This window comes from Sciurus vulgaris (genome assembly GCF_902686455.1).
Source record: "Sciurus vulgaris genome assembly, chromosome: 4".
Classification (NCBI taxonomy): domain Eukaryota; kingdom Metazoa; phylum Chordata; class Mammalia; order Rodentia; family Sciuridae; genus Sciurus; species Sciurus vulgaris.
This window is the reverse complement of record NC_136464.1, coordinates 30,755,974-30,782,596: the sequence shown is the minus strand read 5'-3', so window position 1 is coordinate 30,782,596 and position 26,623 is coordinate 30,755,974. Positions and strand designations below refer to the sequence as shown.

Here is a 26,623-nt window from a genome sequence, read left to right as displayed (position 1 = left end):
CTATAGCAGTGTGTGACTTTCCATTAAATGGAATATATAAAGACTATAAACAGCCTTGTATCATTTCAGGTTTTGCCATCACTGAGTTTTAATCCAAACTTTTGTTAAAAAGCAAAGCAAAACAAAACACCTTTGTTTTCAGAACTGTTTTGATTTTGGAATTGTGGATTATGGGCTAGTCATATTTTTCTGTTGTTCCTGGGGTATCTTTTCTTTAACTCTTATATTACCTTTCTGACTTGTTTCCTACCTTATTAGAAATTTTGAGTTCTGATAATTCAGTTTTCTGATTTCTTCACTTTTCCTTGGAATCTAGAACTAGTTTTTTAGTTGATTTCGTCCAGGTCTGCCTTTGCCTTTAGATCTCCTAACTTCCATGTTTCTAAGAATCAAAACTACACTGCCTTCCCAGAAATCCTGGAATCATTTGGGCAAGCCATTTATCCTTCATGCTGGCTTCTGGAGAATCTCAACCCAATTCAAGTCTGTTTTATAGCTCAGTCCCAGGCTACTCACTCACTGTACGAACTAATTAGCTTTTAGTTCACAGTTTGTGGACCCCCATTTTTTGCCTCTTGTAACTTTGCTGCTGTATTCAGATCATGCCACAAGATGGTGCCCAAATAGCAGGGAATTTCTCTCACATTTCCAAGTGCCAGGCAGCTTCCTGACCAACTTTTTTGGCCTTAAAGTACAATCAGATATAGCTCAGGAGTTTTCTAAGGACTTCTGCTGATTTGAAAAGAGATGTTCAAAGAGCAAGTGTTATACTCACCTTGATTTCTGCAGTCCTCTTGGCTCATGACTTACTTGCAAAGTCTTTAAGACATTATCAGTCTAGAATAGATAGTAGTCCTTGAAAAGAAGCATTTAAAAGCTTATCACGCATTTTATAGTGTCAAGATAAATAGGCATAAAATTAGAACTTGTGTAATGACACCTAACAAAGGTGTCATGTATGTTATGTTTTTGTTGTTGCTTGTTTGGAGATGAGGTCTTGCTATGTTACCCAGACTGGTCTCCAGCTTCTGGACTCAAGTAAGTCCTCCCATCTCAGCCTCCCAAGTAACTGGGACTAACAGGCACATGCCACAATCTTGTCTCAGGTCTTGGTCAAGGAGTTATGAAAAAATAAGCTTCTGTATTAAAAATTGAAGAAGGATTACTCAGATTCATACTTTTTTTGTTTGTTTTTAGAAATAGTCCTTATTTTCCTTTCATTATATTTGGTCATTTTCCCATTTTGGAATCACATATTCCCCAAGATTTTTGACTCCTGGAAGTGCTCTGCAAAATAATGAAATTTGGTTTGCCTCTAAAATGTGTTTTCAGTAAGGCGGTAGGTAGTAGGGAGATCTGAGCAAAACCAAGTCACTGCTGTTTCTATTTGAGCAAGAGTAGAAAGAGAATATTAAAACATATGATTGATTCCTGTTGAAATATTAATGAAGATCAATACACTTCTAGGAACAAGGGACAATTATATGAAAGCACAGAACACAGTTGAAAAGTGGAATTAAAATAAATACATATAAGCAAGACTAGAATCTTGATCCTGCTAGGTTCTAACTTATTTCGTATACTTTTAGTTTCCATTATCCGATATCTCCCTCTTTTGATTATATAAAAGACTTACAGTGAGGCTAGGAGTGAAGCTCAGTGATAGAGTGCATGCTTAGCATGTGAAAGGCTTTGGGTTTGATCCCTTGCACTACAAAAACAAAAACAAAACAACATTGTTTTCACTTACAAAGCTCTTGGTTAAGTTAAAGGCATTAACTTCAGGAATCAGGTAAAAGGTGATTGTGAAGTCTCCCTGAATCATGATTAAAATTTTCCTTGTACTTTAAATTGAGAGTCACTAGTTGTTTGAAGTACACAACCACATTAAACATTGCCTTTATTTACAGAGAGAAAACGATTGGAAGCCAAGCAACGAGAAGACATTTGGGAAGGCAGAGACCAGTCTGCAGTTTGAACATCATGCAATGAAAGAGATAATTCCATGAATCAAAAAGTGTTTCCATAGTCTTCAGATAAGAGGATCCTTCCACAGCCATGTACATGCAGATGTGCATGTTAAAGAAAGAGAAAAGGCCATCAAGACAAAGAGTGACTGAGTATATAGAGAGAAGATAGACTCCTGTCTTCACTCCTAAATGCAGCTCTTTGGAATTGCACTACGGTGTATAAAAGGGAGCCATCAGTTGGGAAGAAACATGGAAGATGTGACTTCCAAAAGTCCTCGGACAGGGCAAGTCATGTTAGTGTGAGTCACACTTCCCAAAATGTCTAAAGCAAAGGCAAAACAGAAAAAGAGGATTCAAACCTTCTATGATGGCAGATTTAGGCCTTGCAAAGGCAGAGCATTCTTTAGTACCTCACAGAGCTGGGAACAGCAATATCAGAGGGCAAGTAGGAAGCACTTAGTACAAAGAGACGGAACAGTGTCTGGTGTAGTTGGCATTACATAGAATCTCCACTCCCAGTCCCAGAACTCTACAGTTGGCGAACTGCAGCAGATGTGGATATTTGGACTCCAGAGTTTACTGAGTTCAGTACCTGGTGCTGTTCCAGCTGCATAGCAGCCAGGTGCCAGCTTCATTCCTCATCTTAAGCCAGTCTTGGGGAGCTGTGTACCAGTTTCAGTTTAAGCAGTAATGTGTTTTAAGAGAGATTAAAGACCATTTTATGACACTCTGGTATATATCAAATTTTGTCTTTTCCACAAGGAAGCAGGAGAGCAGCTCTTCTCTTACCTTCATGCCTATAATGTTGTACATTAATCCCAGTGAGTAGAGAGCTCATCATCTCTCTGCTCCAGAGTGTATTCCCAAAGTGGCTCTCCTAGGTTGGTATGTGGTAGTTCCTTCTTGACCTTCTTCACCACCACCCCCAGCTCTCTTTTTCCCATCTGTCAAATCTGACATCCTGCAGAAAACATCTGGCACACAGCATGTGCTTGGTATGATCTCAGCTTGTGCCAGAGGCAGTTGGCAAGCAGCACCAGACCATCCATTACAGGGACTACCAACCAGTTTGAAATAAACACCTCTAAGCAGTGAGAGATTTCCTAAAGGACTTAAACAGGTCAGAGCCATTGACTCTGGCTTTATCTTGGTGGTTTTGGAAAGTAGTTCCACACTGGAGAAATGGTAGTGCTAGGTAGGCCTTAAGGTGCTGAAGGGGCAAGAAGTTGTGTCTTGTGCTATTGTGCTTTCAATGAGGGCAGAGCCTTTTTTTTTTTTTTTTTTTTTTTTTAATGATTTAGTGCCCATGACAGTAACAGATTATTAGCATTGCGTAGAACGTGGTGGAGTGGGGTGTTGTTTAAACATTCCTCAAATGACACTAGCCTTGGGGCTTAGTCCTGACCCACTGTCCCTGTTGCTATTCCAGTTTTAGAGCCCTCTTGCAGTTCATTAGCATTGTTTTTCTTATTTTTGGTCAGTTCTTCCAGTGGCCCTTGTTCATGGTTAGTTCTTCCATGCCAGGTTTGGGGAATTAAATAAGAGGTTCTCCTGACCCTCCCCCCACTACTACATTTTGACTTTTAATTGCAGGACTTTTGCTGTCTGTTCTCATGAAACACACTTCTCTGAGACAGGTTTGTTTGAACAGTTGGCTGCATTTGAAAGGAAGTGTAGGGAATTGAAGCAAGACTTCATACCAAATAGTTATGTTTCTGAGGTATATCTTTGCTGTGTTTTGATTTTTGAGGTGTGTGTGTGTGTGTAGTGTGTTTGTATGTTGCTAGGGACAGAATCCGGTGTCTCATAAATGCTAGGTAAGTTCTCTACCCCTGAACTACACTCCCAGCCCATGTTTTGATTCTTCAAGGCTAAAAGTGACCTTGGGAGTAAAAAGGAGCTGACTTCTCCTGTCTTTTGCCTGTGAGAGTGGTTCCCTTTTCTGACAGCACCGTAGCTTTTAAAAGTATTGTTATTATTTTTTTCTCTCTCTTTTTATTTTTTTAGATGTTGATAGATCTTTATTTTATTCATTTATTTTATAGGTGGTGCTGAGAATCAAACCCAGTGCCCCACATGTGCTAGGCCAGCACTTCACCACTGAGCCACAACCCCAGCCCCTAAAGGTGTTGTTAATGGTAACATGTTTATGACCCAATTTTCTTATAACTTCATAATTTCAAGAAGTTACTTTTGTTTTCATTTTAAAGCAGTATAATAAATAGTAGCCTGTCCTTTTTTTCAGCTGGCAATAAGCCACCTTTAACTCTCAAGTTTATCCTTATACCCAGACCCAGAGAAAAGACTTTTGTTTGTTTGTTTGTTTGTTTGTTTGTTTGTTTGTTTTAAGCCAACACTTGAAAATTATAGGGTTGATGTATATTGGTCAGAGGTCCTGCCATGGCCAACACAGAATGCCTTGAACTTGTCCAGATGGGAATCAAGTCCTTAGTCAGGCCTTAACCTTACTTTCACAAGTGGAGTTAACTGGAGAGCACTCTGCAGCTGCCACTGGTTCCTTTGTTAGATGTTTGGGAAGACAGCTCATGCACTCTGCTGTGCATATGTGTTGGTGTCTATACGTCAAGTATCTAAATTCAAGGATCACCTGGAATTTGTAGTAGAGAAGTATATTCCCTGTGATTTCGAATTTGCTCCTTACACTGAAAGACTTTGTAGAACAAATGTAAGTTAGCTTCTGAAGAATAAGCTGAGGTTCCTAGTACTTTAGTTCCTCTCAGGGCCAAAGTGTGCTGAGGTAGAAGTCTTCTGAGGTTTTTGATTCCATCTGTAATTTGGTGGTTGGTATTCTATGAACATTCCTCTGTAGTTATAAGTCATGCCAGCCACCAGTCTTACCATGTCTTACCCTTTCAACTCAGAGGTATAACAGAACAGCCCTTGTGTGGCTTTTTCCAGGAATTAGAACTGGCTGCACCTATCAAACGTGTGATGTGGGCAGCAAGACTGAGACCAGAGCTGGTGGCTGTCTGCCTGGCCAGCGTTTTCCGGCCTTCTTGGAAACTAGATCTGGCAAGAAGCAAAGGGTAACCTCCCTGCCTGAATCTAGTCATCATTCACCATATGTTCCCCCACTAGCTGCACATTCTTTCATAGGCCATTAACTGCATGCATGAGTATAATGTTGTTACTGTTTGGGAGATATTTGCTGGATCCAACAGGAAATCAGTCCTTCCCTTGTTTACCTAAACTGCCACACCAAAATATAATGCTCCCTCTGCCTAATGAAGGAGATGAGGGAGTCAAGAAGAGCTGGTGGATGAGAGGAAGGAAGAAAACACTTCTTTGTATTCACAGAGAGCACCCCAGAACTTGTCCCACTTGACTCTCTACAAAGTGAATAGTCTGGTGATGGGTGAGGGGAGTTGCAAGTCTGTTTCATCTGCTACAGTGGTTTAGTTTTGCAGCCTCTGTTGACAGTCTCTGGACTTCACGTTCTTGCTCCTTTTATCCCTTAACCTTTCTTTCTTTTATACCTCATTAATCTTTTAGCATTGAGCCTGGGGAAGGAAACTTGGAAGGAGACATGGAAGGATGTCTGATCAGAGAAACATGCTGGGGCTGTTGTGAGTAATATGTGTGCCTTTTGCATTCTTGTCCCCAGTACAGTGGGAGGTTAAGGGGATAAGAGTTAGTGTGCTAGGAACTACATAATCACAGCTGGTCTTATCTTTGTAGCGGTTCGTAATGAGCAACCTTTATTGGCATCAGGGATGTCAGAACTATAAGGATCATCTCTTTTAAGTGTGTGTCAGTGGAGGAAAGATGAAGAATCATGTCCAAGAAGACCGTGGAATTTCTATATCACATGAGCAAGAGCATACTGGAGCCACATCAAGCAGGGATGGTGGCCTTTCCCAGGTTCAGTCCTTCACTAAATTAAATGATTCCCCTCCAATTTATTTTGTCCCTTACTCAACCAGATCTATCTTTATGTTCCTATAGAGAGTGACTTGATGTTTTCTTTCCATTGCAAAAATGCACTCAATGCAAAGTTGACTTGGTTGAGAACTGAAATTTAGGCCAATCCTGAGATGCGTGGTGATCCTGAGAGAAAATGGATTGCCTGCCAAGTGTAAGACACACATTTCTCTCCCGGCAGAGACCCTAATAGAGGCTGGGGTCCATGTTACTTTGGCAGTCTTTCTTTGATCTTCTCTTGCTGCTCTGCAGAAAGGCCCTATCTGGCCACATATGTGAAACTTGTCCCTTCTCAAGTACTCAGTAACTGGTAGTGTTGACCCATCAGGAGTTAATGGAATGCCTGAGCCTTGAGTTTGCAGGGGTATTACAAACACCCCTATATGCAATAAGATAAAGGTTCACACTAAGGAGCAGAGTATGAGAGGCGAGTTCTAAATGAGGACAGATAAAGCAAGGGACTGCATTCACCAACTTCTCTGCAAGTTGTGATTATGACATAGTTACGTTGCATTGAGCTAGCAGAAAACTAACCCCACTTCTTGTGTATTTTGGTCCTTTGTCCTCTGCTCTTTGAGGACATTTACAAAGCACTGCTTACATGGGGGTCTGGGCCATAGTTCATCCCTAAGAAACTGAGAGCTCCTGAATACAGGAACACTGTGGCAAGTTTCAGGAAAGATTGGGTCTCCTTGCGAAGAGGAGCTTAGCTGACCAAAGCCTGGAGGCCCTACTCTGTATGCCACAGGGTACGGACGCAGAACCATCCTGAGGGAGCAATACTATCCTGGTTTGGTGATCTTGCCATCAAAATGCTTCCTGAGCAAGTTCTTGGTGCCCCTTGACACTGGCCCCTTTCCTTTAGGTCAGAGCTCTGTGAAGGGCATGGCTCCAATAAGCTGAGGTATCTGGTGTGTGGGCAGCAGCTGGGAGTGTGCAGTGATGGCTTCAGATGAGGTTGTTCCTGAGTCGCTGTTCCTGCTCCAGGGAGAGCTCTGTATTGGCTCGATATGAATCCCCTGTGGGCCAAAGGAAAATAACTTAAGTAGCCAACCCCATCATAAAAAGTCTCTCCTCCCCTGACAACCTCACACAGATCCATTCTGTCTAGCTTGTCCTTTTTTTTTCAGTTGTGGACACAGACACAAGTATCATTTGCTAGAAACAGACCCTGTTCAGGAAATCAAGACTGTTGAGTGGAAAGGGCTGTGCTGGTTCTTCCTTTGCTGCCTTCCTAGATTCATTCCGCACCCTTTGTCCTCTCTCAGCCCTGGAGAACTGATTCCTAGAGATTGTACCATAGTGGCTGCCTTATACTGTGGTTTCTGGCTGAGACCTGTTAACAATATCAGGAAGTCAGTAGAAGAGAGGTCAAGCATTTACTCTCTCCAGGTTTACACCTTCCATGGCTCTAGCTTTTATTTGGCTCTGGGATGCCTCTTCCCTCTTCAAGACTATTTTTCCACTCATTTATCCCTGGATGCCTCAACATCCCTCTCTTCCTTAGTCCTATGCACACCTCTATAAATAAATAAATAGTTCTTATTGTTACATAAATTCAGACCCATTTAGTTTGCCCTCTTTTCTGCAAGGACTCTAATAGGTCTCTAATCATTAGCAAAAAGAACATATAGGATGAATTGTTTTTCTTAGCTTTTTCAATGCTCAGGATACTTCGCAGTCTGATTATGGAAAATCCACTGTCTGTATACACAGTTGTGGATCCCAATTCCTGATTCCTCTCATCCTGTTTCATTATAATGTCAGTGAAAATCTACTCAATCACCCAAATCCAAAACCTTAAGCTATTCTTCCTCTTCTCATTCTGTTTCTCATCTATTGCCAGCTATTTTTAAAAAAACAAGTGATCTTTTATAACCTTGACCAAAATTTGTCAGTGGTTCCTAGAAGTCCACAGGATAAAGTCCATTCTCTTAGAACGAGCATAACCAGAGAGAACTTTAGTAGGTTGGAAGTTCATGACCCTGTTTTACAAAAGAGACAACTCAAGTTGAGATTTCTCACTGTCCTCCAGCTTAAAAGTGCTTGGTATTGGATCTGAAACCCAGTGAAGAAGTCTGAAACCAAACTAGATGCTCCTCCTACTCCTTTCTGTGTCTTTTGCCCCTCCTTTCAAACCCTGCACAAATATCACTTCCTCTTTGAAAACTTTCTAGCCCCCAACTTGTTGCTTTCTCTCTTGGCTTACTCTGATTTAGTTCAGACCTGTTTGGGGGTTCTCACTGGTCTTGGAATTATCCATTTATATGTCTGCACACCTACTCCACATCAAGCTCCTGCATCTTTAAGTGTCTGGCAGTGTTTAGCATGGTAGTAGGCCTAGGCCTTAATGTTGACTGAAGAAACAACTCTGCCCCACCCACCCTGTAAGCTCTAGTATAGCTGTGAATGCACACATTCCTTAACAAATAAAGGCATTTCAAAACTTGAAGAGGGAGGGACTCTTCAAACAAGTAAAGCGACCACCTCCTCCTCATTGCCCCTTCCTTTGTGTGATACTACCAGTCCTGTGAGTTTCCCTGTCCTACTTGGTTCTCTTACAAGCTGGTATGATTGTAGCTGGAAATAGCAGTGCAGATCAAGGGGATAGGCAGTCAAGCTTAGAATGGAGTCAAGCCAGGAAGACCAGGAGAAAAGGAACATACTAGAAAAGAAAATCTTGACATGGCTTGAGGAACAGGAAGGATTCTATGATGACTTAAGTTTACAATCAAACAACCTTTAAAGCAAACAGGGATGTAGAAGTAGTTATTAGGTGAGGGTGGATGGTCTGATCAATTCTAGAAATCTACCTGTGAAAGTATCAAAGGAAATCTGTCTTTGCCCCATCCCTGCCCATTTACACACACACATAAGTCATACTTGCGAACACAGTCTTCCCAGCTTCCTAAGCCTATGCAAGGCTGGGTCCACAGTGCCTCAGAGTTACCTGTGTGGCAATTGTGCAGCCAGACCCGCTGCCCATCATACTTGCAGCGGCAGCGCATCATGTTGTTGGAGAAATCTGACTCTGCCACCTCATTTGTGGGGTTTACAACCACCTAGAGTGAGAGGGGGGACAACTGAAAATGAATGATTTGATTTCTGAGTGAGTTGACATGTAAGATCTATTACATCACATATAATACTTTTAAAGTATATTTCTATTCTTTGCTTCATTAGCCCTTAAGAGTCACCCCAGGCAGTAGGCATTAATGTTCCCATTTTACAGATGGAGACTCAGAATCTCCAAATGTCCATTGAATCAGCACTAAAACTCAGGGTCTTGGGACTCCTGTTGAGTGTTCTTTCCCTACAGCACAGCTGTAGCTGTGGGCCTGTTGGGAGACTACATGGGAAATTCCCTGCCTTCATCTAGTCTCAGGGTGTATTTTGTAACTTCCATAGGAAACAGGGCTCCGGTGGGGAATCCCCAAGCATCCTTACCTGGAAGATATAGTCCCCTGGACCCACATCTGTGATATCCACCCACTGGCAATCAATGTCATGCCGGTAAGTGTCCCAGCAGCCTACAGTCACTCCCTGTTCCCCAAAGTTGGCACAGGCATAGCGCCGCTGGAGTCCTGTGAGGAAGGGTATACAGTTACTCAGGCACCAAGTAGGTATTTGTGATCCAGCACCATGCTAGATCTTTCACATACTTTATCATCTAAGCCTCACACCAGTTTTCCAGTTTAGTGCAGTTATGCTCAGTTCACAGACTGAGTATGCAGTCTTGCCCTCAGAGAGCTCAGGTGACTACATTTGTTATTTAACATAGAAAGTGTTAAGCCTTTCTAAAGTGGTACAAAATGTGTTGGGAATTCAGAGGAGATAGACCTTTCACCTAAAATTTCATAAGGTAAGAAATTGATATTTTTTAATTTCCTTAAGTGCTATTGCCAAGCCAGGTACCTGGGGCTGTTAAACAGGGCAGAGAGGACCTGACCCCGTAGGGGCTAAGGAATGCATAAGGAGTATAACAGGAGGGCATACTGGTAGATGCTGATAGGAAACCACATACCTGTGGGGCAGTTTGTGTCTTCCAGACAGAAGCTGGCCTTATGTCCCTCAGCCACCTTGGAGCCATTGAGTGTGAGTAGGTCATAGTGGGTGAAGACCTCAATGCTGTGGTAATGCCTGCAGAAGACAGAGCTGTCAGCCCCATAGCAATAGGAGAGGATCCCCTTTGAAAGAGTTGGCAGGGAAGATTGAGGCACTAGGCCCCATCATTACCCAGAAAGGAAAGTTATAATAGCAGGTTGTGCCCTTCTCCCTCCCAAACCCAAAGGTCAGTGTGACCCATAGCCCACTTTACTAGCACTCCTGACATGTAGTAAGGCACAGCTGTCTGCATCACCAGGCTCTTAACCCACATGAGACAGGGTAAAGCTACCCTGGCAGCCTCTGGAAGGCTGCAACCTGGCTCCAGGGCCTGAAGCAGAGGTGGAGGGAAGGAGCACCTGACCCAAGGACAAGCCTAGAAGCCAAGTGGCTGCTGGGGAGGGATCTTACTCTGCTCCATCAGCCTGGGACCAAATTGCTACCATAGTTTCCAATCTAGTTATAATGACAACTCTGTCTATGCTACAGGGAAAGATGCTTATTATCTCAGGCAATGCCATGTCCCAAAGACATTGTCCATTCCTCTCAGCTTTCCCCCACCCATGGCTGCATCCTAAAGAAAAGAAATACCTTTTATTTATTTATTTTTTTCCATCCTGCCTTTGTCAGAGGCATTGTCTTGCCCTCTTTCTGTTCTGGAGGCTCCTGATAGGAAAAAAAGCTCCTTTGTCTCCTTTTTAGTATCTGACTGTTCATGCTATACTTTGGAGGCCTGGCCTTGCTGCCTGGCTGCTGTAGGAACCAGCAAGCTGTTTTCACAGAGCCAGCATCCTATTTGGGGCCTCCAGGTTTCTGTGGGTTCCTAACTTACCTCTCTTCTAAAGACAAAGCCTATGGTCCAACACAGAAAAACTGTGTAATGCCATGATAGCAGAGACCAGCTACTTAACTTCTCTGAGATGTGTCTGTGGGAAAAAGGCCCCATGAGCACCATCAACATAGGTATTGCCAGGGAAAGAGACACATGACAGGTGGATGCTACTGGGATCCCCATATTGCCCCCTGGGAGCAAGGCCAATAAGCATCTGGGAAGGAAGACTTCATCTAGAGTGCACACCTTACCCAGGCATGTTTGCTCCCTTGAGAGCCAAGACATAGGCTGGCACCAACCTGTGGCACTGGTGCCAAATCCAGCTGTGGCGTCCAGTCCTGGGACGAAAGTCAGCCCGGCCCAGGTTGTATATCTGTGAGGAGAAGCGCAGCAGGCGCCGGTGTCCATAGGGCCAGTCCATATGGTCAGCCGACTGGGAGAGGCAGTTCTCCTCATGGGCACAGTATAGCAGGCTGAGTGGGCGGTCCTCCAGATAGGCTGTCTCCTGTACCAGCTGAGCATTCATCACTAGGTCTGGAGCACCTGAGGTGGCAGAAGGTGAGCAGGAGGCCAAAGGTAGGAAGGCAACAGGTCTTGCTCCCCAGCATGAGCACAGGCTTTCCCCAGATCAAGCTGTCTGGGAGAATCCCAGAAAAGAAGGCAGTTCAGCCAGGAGATAAGAGTTCTAATAACAAGAAAAGGAACCCATCACCTTAACATGGGAGGCAGCTCCAGGGTCATGGTTAAGGTTGCTGGCTCTGGAGCCAGGCCACCAGGGTTCATTCCTGACTTAACTTCTGACTATGCCATTTCCCAGCTCTGTGACTGCTTAACCTTTTTGTGCATCATTTTTGTCATCTGCAAGATGGAGATGGTGATATTAATGTGGTAGTACCTGTACGATGCTTAGATGGTTGTGTGGCTCACAGTAAACACTCAATAGATGTAAGCTGGTATTTTTTGTAAAAAGCTTTTCAGCCTATAAAGTGTCTTTGTATAGCTTTGTGCATATAGTCCTTTAAAAAACTCTACTGATACCTAACTTGGTTACTTTAGCCAAATCACTGCCCCTACTTAGTTCCTCAACGTCAGAGGCAGGGGAGGGCAAGCTAGAAGGAAGAATTGGATGAGGTTGTCCAAGTCCACTCCTGAACTCTGCCATTCCAGTCTGTTCTGCTCAAGTTCTGGGCCTACTTGAGCCCACTCCTACTCCTACTCCAGCCTGATTTCTACCAGGACATTCCCTGTGCCTCTTAGGAGGCATCCAGGCATTCTGGTGCTTCTTTGTATGAGAAAATCCAACATACTGGTGCCTGCATCTCACGAGGCAGTTTTGTGCCTCTTTTTCCTTTCCTGTTCCAGGGGCTTTTACCCTCCTCTGAAACCATGTGCCTTTACCATTGCTGTCCTTCATGTGTCAATACAGAAATGTGCAGATCCATAGCTGTTGCCATGCAACCTCAAAGCAGAAAAGTTGCCCTTTCTTAGTGCTGCATCATACAAAAATAGCTACAGCTTAAGCAGAGGCATCCTCTGGGTGAGCCCATATGCTGATGAGGGTGGGTAGGGATCCTGGTTCATTTCAGTTGGCTGGATTTGGAGGATGCTTTGCTACATAATGCCTGTACTAGCACTAAAAGTACTTCTGAAATTCCTGTGGTGTATTTTGGAGAGAGCCAGGATATGTCCACTGACAAATTCCAGAGTTCCTGAGGCAAAGGGGAACTTTCAGAAGCAATAAGAAGAGAGGGTCAAGGAAAAATGAGAAAAGTCAGAGAGAAGAGAAAGGGATGACCAGAGGCTGCATATTAACTGTCTGCCCATCCTCTATTAGCTGTTAGGAAGTATTTGGTGTGTTCAGAAGAGCTGCCACTGGAGGCAGAACAGGGAAGGGTCCAAGGCTTCTAGGAAAGGGAATCGAGTGAGCAGTCCCAGCATGCTTATGAGTTCTAGCATGTTTGGGGCCCACTCTGGTGCCCTGTCACTCTGCAGGGGAGGGTGTAATGGATGGGCCCAGTGCTCCCCTGGGGTATACTGCACAGAGAGGAAGCCTAGAGCTCCTTGACAGAGGTTAAAGATGTCTTGGGGTTAAGTTTGGCAGGGAAGAATGTCAAGTGGCCATCTTGGGCAGTGCCTTTGGACTAGATATAGTTATCTTGGCACAAGCATTGTTGGCAGTTGTCAAACAAAGATGCTGCTACCCTGAGAATCTGGGTTTGTGGGGCAAACCTTTGCCACAAAGTACTCTTTCTTGTCCTTAAGCCATTTGGTTAAATCTCATAGCTCAGGAAGAGAACGCATAGCTAAGCTTTAGGCCTTGGTGTACCTCACATTTATATATCTTCTACAATGGCTTCCAAACTTTTTTCTTACAAAGAGTAAATATATTTTATGTTGAAACCCAGTACTTACATAGTTCCAAGAAAAAGCAACATTACATTAAATCGTAACGTGGTCTCATGTTTTCTACTGTTTCACTTTTTAAAATCTCTTGATCATAACCCCCAAATTAAAAATCCCTGTTCTTTCACCTTATGAAAGACCATGTTTCAATTCTCACAATAGCTCCAGAGGTGGGCAGGGCAGGCTTTATATCCTCATGTGACAGGTTGTTTGGCCACACACAGGTGGTGCTCCCATTCCTCACTGCTGCTGCTGTCAGGCAGCTGGACCAGCCCTCCAGGCCCTCCCTGAGGGGAGCAGAGGTCCACCCATCCAGGCCCCTTGAGCCCCTCCCTTGCTCACTCTTCGTGCAGGAGACTCCAGCAGAGAAGCGCCCAGTGCCATGGGAGCAGTGCACAGGTCCATGCCTCTGACACTGCTGCAGGGCCAGCTCCGTGCCTGAGCAGCGCACTCCACTCATGACTACTTCTCTGGCTTCTGGTGTCCCCTGCCAGTACCAGGTGTCCTAAGAAAACAGCCCACATTACCCAGTCAGTGGAGAGATGCCTTGGGAGTCATCTCCTCTTCATCCCACTACTCCCACCAGGGTGTGCCCAGTCTGGGCCTGAAAATCTTCATGGATGAGAACCCCTTCCCCTATGGTAGTCCACGACCCCTTTGATAATAGAAGTTTGTTCCACATATGGAGACAAAAACCCCCTGCCTGTGGCTTCCATCTGACTGCTCCTATCCATCTCCCAGGGGACAGTTTTTCATGATTTGAAGGATTGACATGTTCCCTCCTCTCACACAACTGCTATGTTCCATTTTCCCCTACTGCTCCTCACACAGGCCCCTGTGGGTTGTGATCAGGGCTGTGTCCAGTTCTTGGTATGAAGTCTATCCAGGCCTTGTCCAGCAGGCTGGTGTGAGTGCAGGGCAACCAGGCCTCTGTCCTCTTGTTTCCTTTTTATCTTTGACTCTGTTGACTGTTTCCCCCAGACTGCCATGTCCTGGTGGCAGTTCAACATCATTTCTACTACAACAGCCACCTGAGCATGTCCCCTTGCATTCAGGTTAGTCTCTACTTCCCTTTCAAATAGCAAAGGAAGAAAGCTTTTAAAAATGTGGATCGTAGGCTGTGAGTGGTCTTGCTCCTACTGTCTCCACCCTTAAATCTCCCTTGAGAGCTACACTGCAGCCTTTGCCCCTGGTTTCCTCATCTGAATCAGCCAAGCTTTCTCTGGCCACAGGGCTTTTGCGCACACTGTTTGTCTTCTACCTCATCTGCTAACTTCTATTCATCTTTCCTAACAGATGAAACTTTGTGCCTGGTTATGTGAATATTTTACTAACAACGGCCTCTTTACTGTGATTTTGTCTTGTTCACCACAGTATCCCCAGCACCCAGAATTGTATCAGCCCATAGTTTCCTTAATAATTAAATGTTGAATGATGAATGATGAATGATGGGCCAGCAACTCTAGCACAGGATGTTTTGGTCCTCTCCACCCAGGAGACTGAGAGGTTACAGGGAAGGAGCAAGATAGGGACCTACCTTGATAGCAAAGTTGGCAAAACCCAGGCCAAGCTGTCGGCAGGCTACCATTGCTTCAGTGAGCCCCCAGTGGTCACTGCACACAGTCCCCCAGCGTTGGACACCGTTCACCTCCACCTGCACCTCCACCACGCCCTCCTCAGGGCTGCGTCCACCTGCCAAGCGCACCTGCAGTGGTCAGAGGCATGGGAGGGATGGGACAGCCTAAGGAGGGGAGAATGCAGGACTGCAAGCAGGGGGACCTGCCTAGGCCAGCTCATGTGCAGCCCTAGACTAGACCCTCCCACTCTGGGCTTGTCTCCTCTGCAAAGTGAGCAGTTGACTAGATAGTCCCTAATGTCCTTGCCTGCTAAAGAAATCTGACTCGAAGTACCTGACAGGGGCTCCTGCCCTGGAACTTGCCCTCTTCCTACCATGATGATGCAAAGGGCTTTCATTTCTACTGCATGTTCACAACCCCCTGAGAGTTCCCCTTTTTATAAGACACCAGCAATGTGCTCACAGTCCCCGTCAGTTTGACTTGAGTGTCTGGCACAGCCTCCACTACCAGTGCCAGCAGCCTGTGGTTCTCACCCTCAGGCACCTTCTTTTGCAGCTTCACAGGGGACCTGCGAGGGTAGGTGAAAGTATAGACACCTGCAGAGCCCCTGTGTCCCTGTGACACTCTGAAGATGGCTCTCCAGGCTGGCTCCAAGGGCAGGTGGACTGCCCACAGATGAAGCACTGGCTGTCCCTCCTGAGCCCCTTCCCACTGGCTCAAGGTGCTATCCTGGGATTCCCCAGGTTTCCCCCCTGCCTGAGCATATGCTCAGCCTGAACTTACCTGATTCTGGAATCCCATGTCAGGGATGTTACATCTGACAGCAGCATCATTCTCATGTTGACAGCCATTCTGGGACCCTTCCAGGGCAAGGCAGTCACCAAGGGACTGCTCATATCCCCGGCAGCGCACCTCACTCAGGTGGATGGGCCCCAACCCTGTATGGGTGGGCGGGGAGGTACTGCGTGAGGCTCCATCTCTGTGACCCCCCTCCACAGAAGGGGAGACCTTCCTATACTGGGCACTGACTCCCCAGAGCCTTTAAGAGAGGAGCCAGGCCCTCCCACCCCCTCACCCCCCATAAGACCTTCTCACTCACCTTGACCCAGCTGGGCCCCAAAGAGGGCCTCCCGTGCAGAGCCAAAGCCAAGCTGACGACATAAAACACTGGCAGAGATGAGGTTCCACCTGTGGTCACAGACTGTGCCCCACTGCCTGTTCACCAGCACTTCCACACGGCCCTCGCCCACCTGGGCCCCAGAGCGCAGGCGCACTTTCAGCTCCTGCAGGGAAAAACCCCACTTCAGGGAAGGCAGCCAGAGGAACTAATCCACCATGGTGGGACACCAGGGCAAGGCTCCTTCAAGCTCCATGGGCCAGAACCAGGTCCCAGGAGTTCCTCTGACTTCGCATAATCATTGTCTTAAAGAAGCCATGTTTCTCGACTCCACCTCTTCAATGAAAATTACCACCACAACCTCATCAGTTGGTCCCAGTGTGGTGCTAGTGTTGCGTGACACCTCTAGCACTTGCTCATCTATGTTCTATAACAAAGGGCAGGTCCAATACCGTTGGCCCTCAGAGGGCTCTAGCTACAATTTAATTACTGTTTTTACGGTTACCTTCTATTCTTGGCAAGTGATGTCAACTTGCTGTTTATGGTGCAGTTATAAATGATCCCTTTCAGAGAATTTCCAAGGTTCTACCATTCTGTGATTCAGTTTCTCCTCCTGGTCTAGTTCCTCTTTCCTGTCCCCTCCAGGCAGAGTCCTACTAAGAGGGGGCCTGTGCCTCCTGGTCAGGATACAGAGTCCCTCGGGGCTCACCTCTGACCGGGACTCCTTGCGCCGGGGCTTCACCTTGGGTGAGTGAAAGTGGGGCCCTGCCACACAGCTGACCACAGCGTGCATGCCAAGTGGGCAGGCCGGCTGCAGCTTGCCTCGTCGTGGGGCCACCTGCACCTGGCAGTTGGCCAGGTGGGGCTCTGTCCCCAGGCAGTCAACCCGGTGGATCCAGAAGGAATTCTTACTAGTCAGGCCTTTCAGCCTGGAAGACAAGGGACATGCAGGTGGAGGACTTGAGGCAAGGACAGGGAAGGGAAGGGAAGGAAGCCGTGGGTGCCACACCCATTTGCATGCTCCCTAAGGGATCCACTCCTCACCTAGACTTGGGATCCTTCATCTTCAGATTCCAGATTTTTCTGTGGTGAAGACAGACAGGAGGTGGAGGAATTACGGAAATCCCACTCCCTCACTACCACTATGGTTTTCATAGTTGTCATTAAGTTTGCACCAGATTAAACAGTCTGTAAACTTGTTCAAAAATCTTATTTCAATGCCAAGCTTCACGGCAGCCTCGATAAGGTAGCGCCTCACAAATAACAATGATCCCCATCTTATAGAGAAGGCAGGCAGGGTTCCGGGGCTTGTCCTGAAGTTGGGTATATACTGAATGGGGCTGTCCCTGAGACAGGCAGTTCAAACTTGCTCTCCCCAGTCCAGATGAAGGGGAGCCTTTGGGTAGAACCTGAGAGGAGGGACCTGGGGACAGGGGCAAGTCAGAGGACTTGCTGGGGGTGAGGGAGCTGCCACCCAGAGACACACAGGTTATAATCAGGGCTGCCCTCTTCATGGGTGGCAGGTGAGTCAGCAGGACCCACTGTATAATTAGGCAGCGGGGAGCCAGGGGCCTGTACCCCATCATCCTCAAGGATGGCTACCCACCACCCCTCTTTCTTCAGGACCATCTAAGCCAGAGACACAAGATAAAACAAGGGACTTGCAACTGCTTCACTGAAGTGTGACCAACTGGAGTGGTTAAGGGCAAATGACTTGGAGGTACCCAGAGTGATTTCTCCCTCCATGAGAAACACCAAGTTTTCACTGACATGGAGTCAGTGGGGCTGTGATTGTGTCATATTTACTGGGTTGACACAGTCTGCTATGACAGTTTGGTCACATTTCTTTTTTTTAATATATTTTAGTTGTCAGTGAATATTTTATTTGTATATAGTGCTGAGAATCGAACCCAGTGCCTCACACAGGCCAGGCAAGTGCCTTGCCACTGAGCCACAACCCCAGGCCCATAGTCACATTTCTAACAATATTTTTGTCTCCTCCCCCAAAACCCACCTACCACATACCTTGCTAACATACAACCAAATCAACCCTGGTTTGGATCAGAGTTGAGACAATTCAGTGGAATGGATAATTGAGGCCCAGATGCTCTAACCAAGGCCCCATGGCTAGTTTCTGGTAGAGCTGAGACCAGAATGCATTTCATCTACACTTGCAGGTGACACTGTATCTTCAGTAAAATCCACCTTTTAATCCGGGGGGACACAATATTACATTTAGTTATTTTCACCGTGGGGCATTCTCTACCATAGTCAATTGTTTTTATATGATTTCCAAGTAAAGTTTGTTTTCTGGCCATGTCCAGGTATTTCTCAGGATCTTCGAGTTCATCCCTGATCATTCTCTTAACTATTCTGAAGGGATCCTTAACACATTTCTTCTGTTGGGCTGTTTCCCTCCTGATCCCAACATGTGCAAGGTCCTGCCAGACACCCATCCCTGTCAGTTCATCCCCACAACCCTGACTGGACCCTGCACAGTCCCACACACCACGCGCACACCCATGTACACATGTGCATTCACACATTCACAGAGCACACGAGTGTACACTCAGGATGGCACCACAATCCCATCACCTTCCTACCTGTAGTAGAGGCTGTTGACAGGCACCTGGCTGGGGAAGCCCAGCATCCCGCACACCACCCTGCTGTTGTTCATGGTCCAGTCCTGGTCACACACCTGCCGCCAGTGGCCCTCGTACCGCACTTCCACAGCTCCCTCAGTCACCGGGCTGTGCCGCTTGGCACTGGCGAGGATGGGCTTGAGCCGCACCTCCTCCAGCCGCTGGCCCTGCAGTGTGCACAGTCACCATGGGATGAGCCCAGGGTCCCCGGGCCTCCTGCTGGGCTGCTGCTGGTCTTCCCTCAGGAGAGCCAGGCTCAGAGCTCTTACAGGACCATCCCCCAGGTCCCTCATAGGTCAGGCCAGGAAACTGAGGCCTAGAGGGTGGGAGGTATTCGCTGACAGCCACATACTGAGTAGGAGCAGAACCTCAGTCTGGCTAGGCCCTCTCCCTCCTTTCCAGTTTGTTAAACTAGAGAAAACGAGATGGATTGTGCCCTTCCTGGCAGCTGGCCAGGAGCCCTTGGAGTTTGGGAGGCTTCTCCTGGGCATGGAGGGCCTTCTTCATGTTACCCTGGGGAGAACTGAGATGAGCACAGAAGAGCTGCTTGAGACTGGCAGGATCCTTTGGCCCGCAAGTCCCACCTTCAAGCCCTGGGGTGACTTGGACCAGTGTGGAGCCCACTAACCCCACTGTAGTCTGCTGCATTCAGTAGGCCAAGACTAGCTGCCCTCAGGCAGAGGCAGCAGATGGTGGGGGCCAGAGCCCTGCCCTGCCCCCTTGTTTGGCCTGGGTTGTTTTTAGCTCAGGGTTGTTTGTGCTGGTAAGAGGCAGCAATTGTGGCCAGGCCTTGTGGGTGAAACAGCCCCTTGCTCCCCTGCACCTCCCTCATGGGCAGCAGCTTCTGGGAATCCCAACAGGCCTGGCCTCTGATCCCAGGCTGTCCTGCATCAAGCTGGGGTCCTCTATCCCTGCATCTGCTCTGGCTCAGAGCCTTAGGGACACTGTTCAGCCCAAGTTCCACCTCAACCTTTTCCCCTCCTCTAGACTCATCATTCAGGTGGCTCTCTGTCCCGGATCCAGCCCTCATCTCAGGCCCTGAAGAGCCTCCTTACCTGGGGCCCAAGGGCATTGGAGACCCTCTCAGAGAGGTAGCCACGCTGGCGCTGGGGGTGGCATACCACTCCGACATCTTCTGAGTGGCTGCAGTCACTGACACCCCAGCCGTTAGACCCACACTGGTCCAGAGAGTTCTCAGTCCCCACACAGTGTACATTGTCCAGCCAGATTGGGCCTGTGGGGGAGGGGGGGCAAAGTTCAAGGATGGGCCCAGAGAGGTAGGCCCTGCCTCCTAGATAGGATCAAATCTCCTCTTTCAAACCCTGAAGTGTGGGGAAAAGGGCTGGGGATGCAGCTCAGTGGGAGAGCAATTGCCTAGCATGCAAGAGGCCCTGGGTTCAGTGGGTGGAAGCGGGAGCTGGCTTTCCTTTGGTCTTAGTATCAACAGCTCTGCCTACTGCCTTCTCTTGGTGTCAGGTTCATAGACTGTTTTTGGAAACTGGCAGGCAGTCTCATAATTAGGCCTACTTGTTCACTCCTCATCCAGCAGTCAATTCAATAGCGTTTGCTAAGCACCCACTCTGTGCCAATCACCACGTTCAAAGAACTTAAGAGTTCAGTGATGGTGACAGTGGTGCCTTAGCACAAGAGGGGATGGCAGGGTCATCTACAGCTGAGCCATTCAGGTAAGAGCTCACAGAGGAGGCTGTTGAAGCTGAGCATTGAAGGACAGGGTGACACCAGGTACATCAGTGAATCCAGGCCCTGAGAGACACCCGCTACCACATCCTTGCCATCCTGCAGGGCAGCACCGCCACTTACCCTCCCCTTGGCCATATTTGGCGCTGTGGGCCCAGGTCAAGGCAGACTCAAAGCCCAGCTGGCGGCAGGCCACTGTGGCCTCCTGAAGAGCGAAGTCATCATCACACACGGTGCCCCACTGCCCCTGGTGCAGCACCTCCAGGCGACCCTCCTCTGGCCTGCTTCCTGGGCCCACCAGCCGGAGCTTCTTGGTGCCCAGTGACTGTGGCCTGCAGGGAGGGGGCTGGCCAAACAGCAGCAACAGCAGAAACAGGGAGAGGGTGGCTGGTGGGGACCACATCCTGGTGACTTCAGGGTACCTGGGGATGAGTAAAGAATGATCACCACCCCACCCCTGACCTTGGGACTCTCCAGCATTGGTGGCAGCTAGAGCAGGGTCCTTGCCTTGGAGTTGTGGGGATGCCCTCAGGGCAAGAATGTCTACCCCAGGGGTGTTGCCCCCTCCTATCCTTTGATGTTTACAGCACCCTGATCAAAGGTATCAAAGACAACCTTCCCCATAGGTGGTACATGGAATGCTGGAGTGGAAGGGTTATCAGAGGAGTCAAGTTCTCCCCACTCATTTGCAGCGTAGTTTGGCCAAGTCTCTTAAATTGCCAATGCCCTGATTCCTTATTTCTAAAGTGAAGAGACTGAGCAGAATATTGTCTGCTATTTCCTGCAGCATGGATAGCCTGTGATACCCGTCAGTCACAGCTCCAGCTCCATCCAGGTGCGTCATTCCTGCATCCATGCAACAAACACTGTGGGACTATTCACTTCAGGCCAGTTATTAGGCCAGTGCTGAGACAAAGCAATGAAGACATGAAATACCCTGCCTGCCCTCACCATGCAGAGGAGAGGAATCAGGGATCAGATGAGTAAGAGTTCTCCCAGGTGGGAAAAGGGGCATTCCAGGTAGAAAGAACAGGATGGGTGAAGAAGGGAAGAAGAAAAAGTGAGTTGGGAGTGCCCATCTTTCCCCCAGAATACAGGGTTGTGGGCTTGGAGGGGAAAGGAGGGAGGGATGGGCCAGGTCCAGATGCTCAAGGGCCTTATGTACCATGCAGAGAGTTTCTGCTCCATCCTGTAGGAAACAAGGGGCCATGGGAGGATCTAGGCAGAAAACATATAACAGAGAAAGGACCCTTGTATCCATGAGGTGCTATTTGAGTCCTCAGAGTAGATGAGCTGGGTCCTGGGACCAGAGGACAGGGCAGGGCATACAGGAGAGTCATGGCTGGTAGAGCTGCTAGAGACTTCTGGAGCCACCAATGCTGCCACTCCTCCACCCAGGTGCTATGTCGATGATGAGCTGAGGCCCACCAGGAAGAGAGGCTGGAGAGGCAAGTCCCTGACTCTGTGCCCAGTGCTTGTGTCTTAGAGATGGTTCTGATGTGATGGCCTCCTCCTTGGCACTGCTGCTCTTGGGTATCACACAGTTCATCTGGCTAAGCAGGGGTGTCTCAGGCCCCTGCTACTCTTGTCACCACAGCTGAGAGTCACTCCTTATTTCTCCATTATCCAATGCAGGGCTAGGTGGAGTGGGCTGGAAGTGTACCAGATAGGCTCAGGGAAGGAAGGGTCATGGGAATAGGGACTTTGTGTTATATTCCCAGGGCCCAGAAGAGTGCCAGCTACATAGGCAAACATAGGCGACACTCAAAAATAATTTAGTTTCACAGATGGGAGGTGGCATGTCACAGGGTCAAATACAGACTGACTACCTGGGTTCAAAATCCACCTCCCCCATTAGTATCTAGGTAATTTGAGGCAATTTCTCATGACCCTATGTCCCCCTCTGTAAAATGGGGATAATAACATTACCTCCACATAGGATTTTTGTGAAGATTAATGAATAAAGACGTGAAGCTCTCAGAAGAGCAGTGGACTATGATTATTAGCTACTTTAATAGCTACAACAGAACCACTGGTCTCCATTTTTGGAGTCTCACCCCATCTTTGTACAAAGAAGGAAATGAAGGTCAAGTCCTCCATCTACTGCAGTCCCTGCCACCCTTCTCTGCAATATTCTCCAGGTTCTGCCCTGTCCCTTCCAAGCTCAGTGCAGGCCAGGTCTTCCTCCCTCCACCCTGGGCTGGGCGGCTGACTCCTTCCGCTCTCCCCATGGCAGCCTCTTCCCACTGTCCCCTCTCACTTCCTTTCCAGACTTAAACACTGTTTTCTTCATGTCGCTCTTCACGCAGGGACCCTGGAGGCTCTCCACTGGCTATCACCTCCAGCTTTCCGTGTCTGCTTTCCCTCCTCTCTGCTCCCCTGATGAGGAGGTGGATGCCAGGGACTGAGCCACCCTACAGTCACTGCAGGAGTGACACTTCCCAGATGACAAGCAAAGATGGGTTGGGTTCAGGGTCCTCATGTGTTAGGATACACTGGGTCTGGGCTAAGAGATGACCTTGCCTCCCTCACCACCCTCAGGAATCAGGATGCTCCTGACTCTGCCACCAAACTGCTGTGTGTCTGTAGTCTGTTTTCTTCTGAGTCTCTGCAGCAACATCTGTAAAATGAGGGGGTGGCACTAGAGGAAGACACTTTTGCTGGGTAGGTCTGCTGCTTGGACTGTGACCGAAGTCCCCACAGCACAGAGGAGGTCTTATCAGAGTCTGTGACCAGTCCAGGTCAGCAGGCTTCCTGCCTGGAGACAGGGAGAGGCTTCTGCTGCTGGACCCTGGGTTCTGGCCAGGGCAGCTTCCTCCCCTGCAAGCTGCAAGAAGGTGGATGGGTGGCGACAGGAGCTAGAGTCAGATGCAGGGACAGCCTCTCCTCAGCTTTCTGATCTACTACAGGGTCCCCATAGCTTTTGCTCCCACCAAACCTGTCTTCTCACCATTCCCAGAACATAACCTTCAGCGCCCCCCACCCCCCACAGCTCCACGCTTTGGCTCCCATGGCTCCTTCTATTTGGAGTGCACTTTCCCTCACAGATTGTTAAACTCCTGCACATCCTTAAACACCTGGCTCAAATGCTATTCCCTCCATTAAGTCTTCCCAGTCCCCCACCTTCCTAGCACCTGGTGTATTTGCTTTCTGACTCCACAAGCCATTTCCATATCTATTTCCCCAGCTCTGAGCACAGAGAAGAGGACTAGGCTGAGAATTAGCCCTTAGAAAGGGAGGCAGCCTCAACAGTGGTTCTCTTCCCAAGTGAAGAAGCAGGGGACAGAAGAGGGGAAGGAAGGTTAGGGCGAAAGGAGAGGAGGGTGGGAGGTGAGGATAATAATAATACATGCATTGCATGTGCCTCTCCATTTTACAGATAAGTGGTGGAGGCCCAGAGGAGTGAAACGACTTGCCCAGCCAGGATTCAAACCCTGGCAGCCTGGCGAGACGTTGGGACTCTTAAAACCAACAAAGAGATGGATGTTGGAGGAGGCGGGGGAAGAGGGAAGGCAGGCATGGAACTGAATGAAATTACATGCCGCTGGTTGATTTATGACCCAGGTCATGGTGTGAGGGCACTGGGGAGAGTGCCAGCACTGAGTGCCACCAAATGACAGATCCAGGACCCTGCCAGCTCAAGGCAAAGAGGCACCTGTTCCAGGTGCTGCCAGGGCATGCTGGCACCTGGCCCCACCTTGCCCAAGCAGGGAAGGCTGGAAGAGGGCAAATGCCCAAGGGGATGCAGGAAAGTAGGAGGATGCTGTCCTAGAAACACCAGCTTTGGGGTGCCTCGCAGCCCCTTCTCGTGGCTCTCTAGTGGTGGGGCTTCCCCTCTAGGCCCTGTACCCTCCCTGAGAATCAATCTCTGTGGGCCTGAAGCAGTGCTAGCAAATAGGCTCTTAATTTCACCTGCAGCGCTGGGAAAGACAGGGGTTGAAGTCTTCTGTCCCCTCCTTCCATGTCCCATCCCTCTCGCCTCCCAGCATATTCCAGCTGTAGTTGCAGAGAGCAGTTCTGCCTGACTTAGTCTCCCAAGTCACAGGAGAGACGTCTGAACTCACCTTGCCCGTCTGAACCCACTTCGGTGAAAAGGCAGAAGAAGCGTTACACACCTCGAGTTCACAAACCAGACACGCAGGCTCCCGGGGGGCCAGGCGCATCACCCACGCGGGCCTTGAGCCAACCTCCCCAAGTTGGTCACTTGTCCAATTGGAAGAAAGCTGTGAGAGACTGGGGCCGAGGCTGACAGTCCGTGGGACCCTCAGCCCCTCAGAGGCCTGCAGAGCCTCGAGAGACAGGACAACCGACAGCACAGCAGGAGGCAGACCCGGGGCAGGGGGCCGGGCGGGCGGGAGCTCACCAGCTGGATCGCGGACGGTCCGGGGCAGGGCTCTGCCGGGCGTCGCGACGGGCAGTGCGAGCGGGCCTCCCGGGAGCCCTGGGGGCCTTTTATCCGCCTGCGCGGGCCGCCGGCCCCCAGCCCCAGCCGGCCGCGGGGGAGTCCACAGGCCCCGCCCCGGGCGCCGCGGTGCGCGCCCCGCCCGGCCGGCCCTCAGCCAGGCGCGCGGCTCGGACTCAGCCCAGGCCGGCAAGTCGGGGCTGGAGTGCGAGACCCAGGCGGCGGTCTCTCCCGGGGCGCGAGCGCGCGCTGCGGTGGGAGGGACGGGGCGGACCGGGAACTCCGGGAGAGGGCGGCGTTGGCGTCTGCTGGGGGAGCCTCAGGGGCCTCGGAGTCCCCTTCAGGTGCAGTTTCCTAGCTCCCAAACCGGGCGATAATGTCCACCCCGAGACTGCCACCCAGGACCCGAGCACTGCGCCCCTCACGCGGCAGCGCCTCACCGTCTTCGGCCTGGATCCCATGCGCCTGTTACGACGGTGGAGGCGGCCTTTCGCGCGTGTAGGGGCTCGGTTTAGGTGAAGTCGGGTGCTTCCGTGCTCCTTTTCAGTAACAGGTGGGTCTCTCCATTGCCCTAGCCCCCAGTTTATTGAATACTACCTGGGGTGAAGCACTGTTCTTCCTGTTGTGCAGCAACTTAAATCCTTCAGTACACCCTTAACCAAGTTGAAAGATGCGGTCCTGGCCCTATCAGGCTTGGAGAGGGGTGCGAGGGGAGGGTGGGGTGGGCTGGGGCTGCGGAACGACACAAATGTAGGAATGGTTGAGAGAGGCGAGTCCTATCAGTTGCACGAGCAGCCGGGTGCCCAGGTTTTGTCCCATAGTCCTGGTACCCTCAGTGCCACTATGATCTCATCTGTAAAATGGGTAGAGGGTTCCCACCTCTCAGGTTCCTGGATAGGCCCAAGCAGCCATCCTGGTTCCTCCTCCCACCCCCACTTTGGCCAAGTGTTCTTCCAAAGGCTCATTCATTCAGCAGACCTTTATTGATTTTCTTCTATGTGCCAGACAGGGCGCTGGAGGGTAGATGCTAGGAGAGGGCGTCCTAGTCTGGTGGGGGAGGCAGATGTGCAAACAAGCCTTGCAGAAAGGCAGTGTGCAATGAGGGCCCCTTGGCCAGGTGGACCTCAGAGATCCCTGGGTGATGGCCAAGTCATGCTGACCCTGCTGCCAGGGCCAGCGTTCCACCCCTGACTGCTCGTGTCTAAGATGTCCCCCCAGTGCCCCTGCCCCGCCCCAGCTGGGCCCAAAACATTCCCTGTGATGAATCAACAGGAAAGAATGCTCCCAGCCTCGGGTCAGTGGCAACAGCAGCAGCCCAGCTCCTCCCCCAGGGACAATGAAGCAGCTGTGGCCTGGGGTGCCAGGTATGCCTGGCTCCCTCCCTGTGCCCAGCCACCTCTAATGTTGAGCCAGGAGCAACATAGAGGTCTCAAAAACGTGGGCTCTGCCTTCTGCCAGTCACCCACCCAGGCCTAGTTGCTCAGAACTAAAAATACCCTGGAGCCCAGGGCTGGAACCCGGTAGACCCTAGGGAATGAATGGATATTGCCCGGAATTCCTTTAACTCAGAAGACTGGGCAGAGGCCAGAGCAGGGGAGCAACAGAAGGGAGTTTTAAAAGGATTTGCTGGGGGCCCCTTTCCTTGAGAAGCAAGGGGCTTGAGCCTAGGCCAACCTCCATTACTTACTAATGGTGGGATTTTTTTTTTTCAGTCACCATCTCATCCTTAAATGCTGTTGCAGTGGGGGTCAAACAGGACAACTCAGTTCATGTCAGCTGGCTTTAATTTGATCCCGTCCACTGTTTGCTCCTTTGTGCCAGGCCAGCCTAGCACCCTAGACCTCTTTTTATATACAGGTTTGTACGGATATAAAGGGGGCTCCTCAACCTTCTTATTAACCCTAAACTCAGATTTGCTCACAAGTCTGGCACATAG

General features: G+C 49.2%; 2 protein-coding genes across 5 annotated transcripts in view; one reads left to right on the top strand and one right to left on the bottom strand.

Annotated features, from left to right (window-relative positions):
- The window catches only part of R3HCC1L (R3H domain and coiled-coil containing 1 like), a 39,660-nt gene extending 33,493 nt beyond the window's left edge, over window positions 1-6,167 (top strand). For both annotated transcript variants that reach the window (XM_079137827.1, XM_079137828.1), the window contains exon 8: window positions 1,911-6,167. In XM_079137827.1, coding sequence (XP_078993953.1) covers window positions 1,911-1,978 — 68 coding nt within the window. In that variant the 3' untranslated portion in view covers window positions 1,979-6,167. The remainder of the gene's footprint in view (window positions 1-1,910) is intronic.
- A 166-nt stretch (window positions 6,168-6,333) lies between these two features.
- Window positions 6,334-25,294, bottom strand: LOXL4 (lysyl oxidase like 4). 3 transcript variants are annotated; one of them, XM_079137831.1, is made up of 15 exons: window positions 25,128-25,294; window positions 20,409-20,707; window positions 19,643-19,821; window positions 18,549-18,754; window positions 16,990-17,028; window positions 16,655-16,874; window positions 15,928-16,111; window positions 15,612-15,766; window positions 14,789-14,956; window positions 13,594-13,756; window positions 11,148-11,391; window positions 9,937-10,052; window positions 9,360-9,496; window positions 8,863-8,974; window positions 6,334-6,931 (listed from the first exon to the last, which is right to left on the bottom strand). In XM_079137831.1, exons 2-15 carry the CDS (start codon window positions 20,686-20,688, stop codon window positions 6,861-6,863), a joined length of 2,274 nt encoding a protein of 757 aa, XP_078993957.1. In that variant the 5' UTR covers window positions 20,689-20,707; window positions 25,128-25,294; the 3' UTR covers window positions 6,334-6,860. The 3 variants fall into 3 exon arrangements, with proteins under 3 accessions (XP_078993957.1, XP_078993956.1, XP_078993955.1); XM_079137830.1 differs by lacking the exon at window positions 25,128-25,294 and adding an exon at window positions 24,649-24,786; XM_079137829.1 differs by lacking the exon at window positions 25,128-25,294 and adding an exon at window positions 24,350-24,620.
- Between the last annotated feature and the right edge of the window lie 1,329 nt (window positions 25,295-26,623).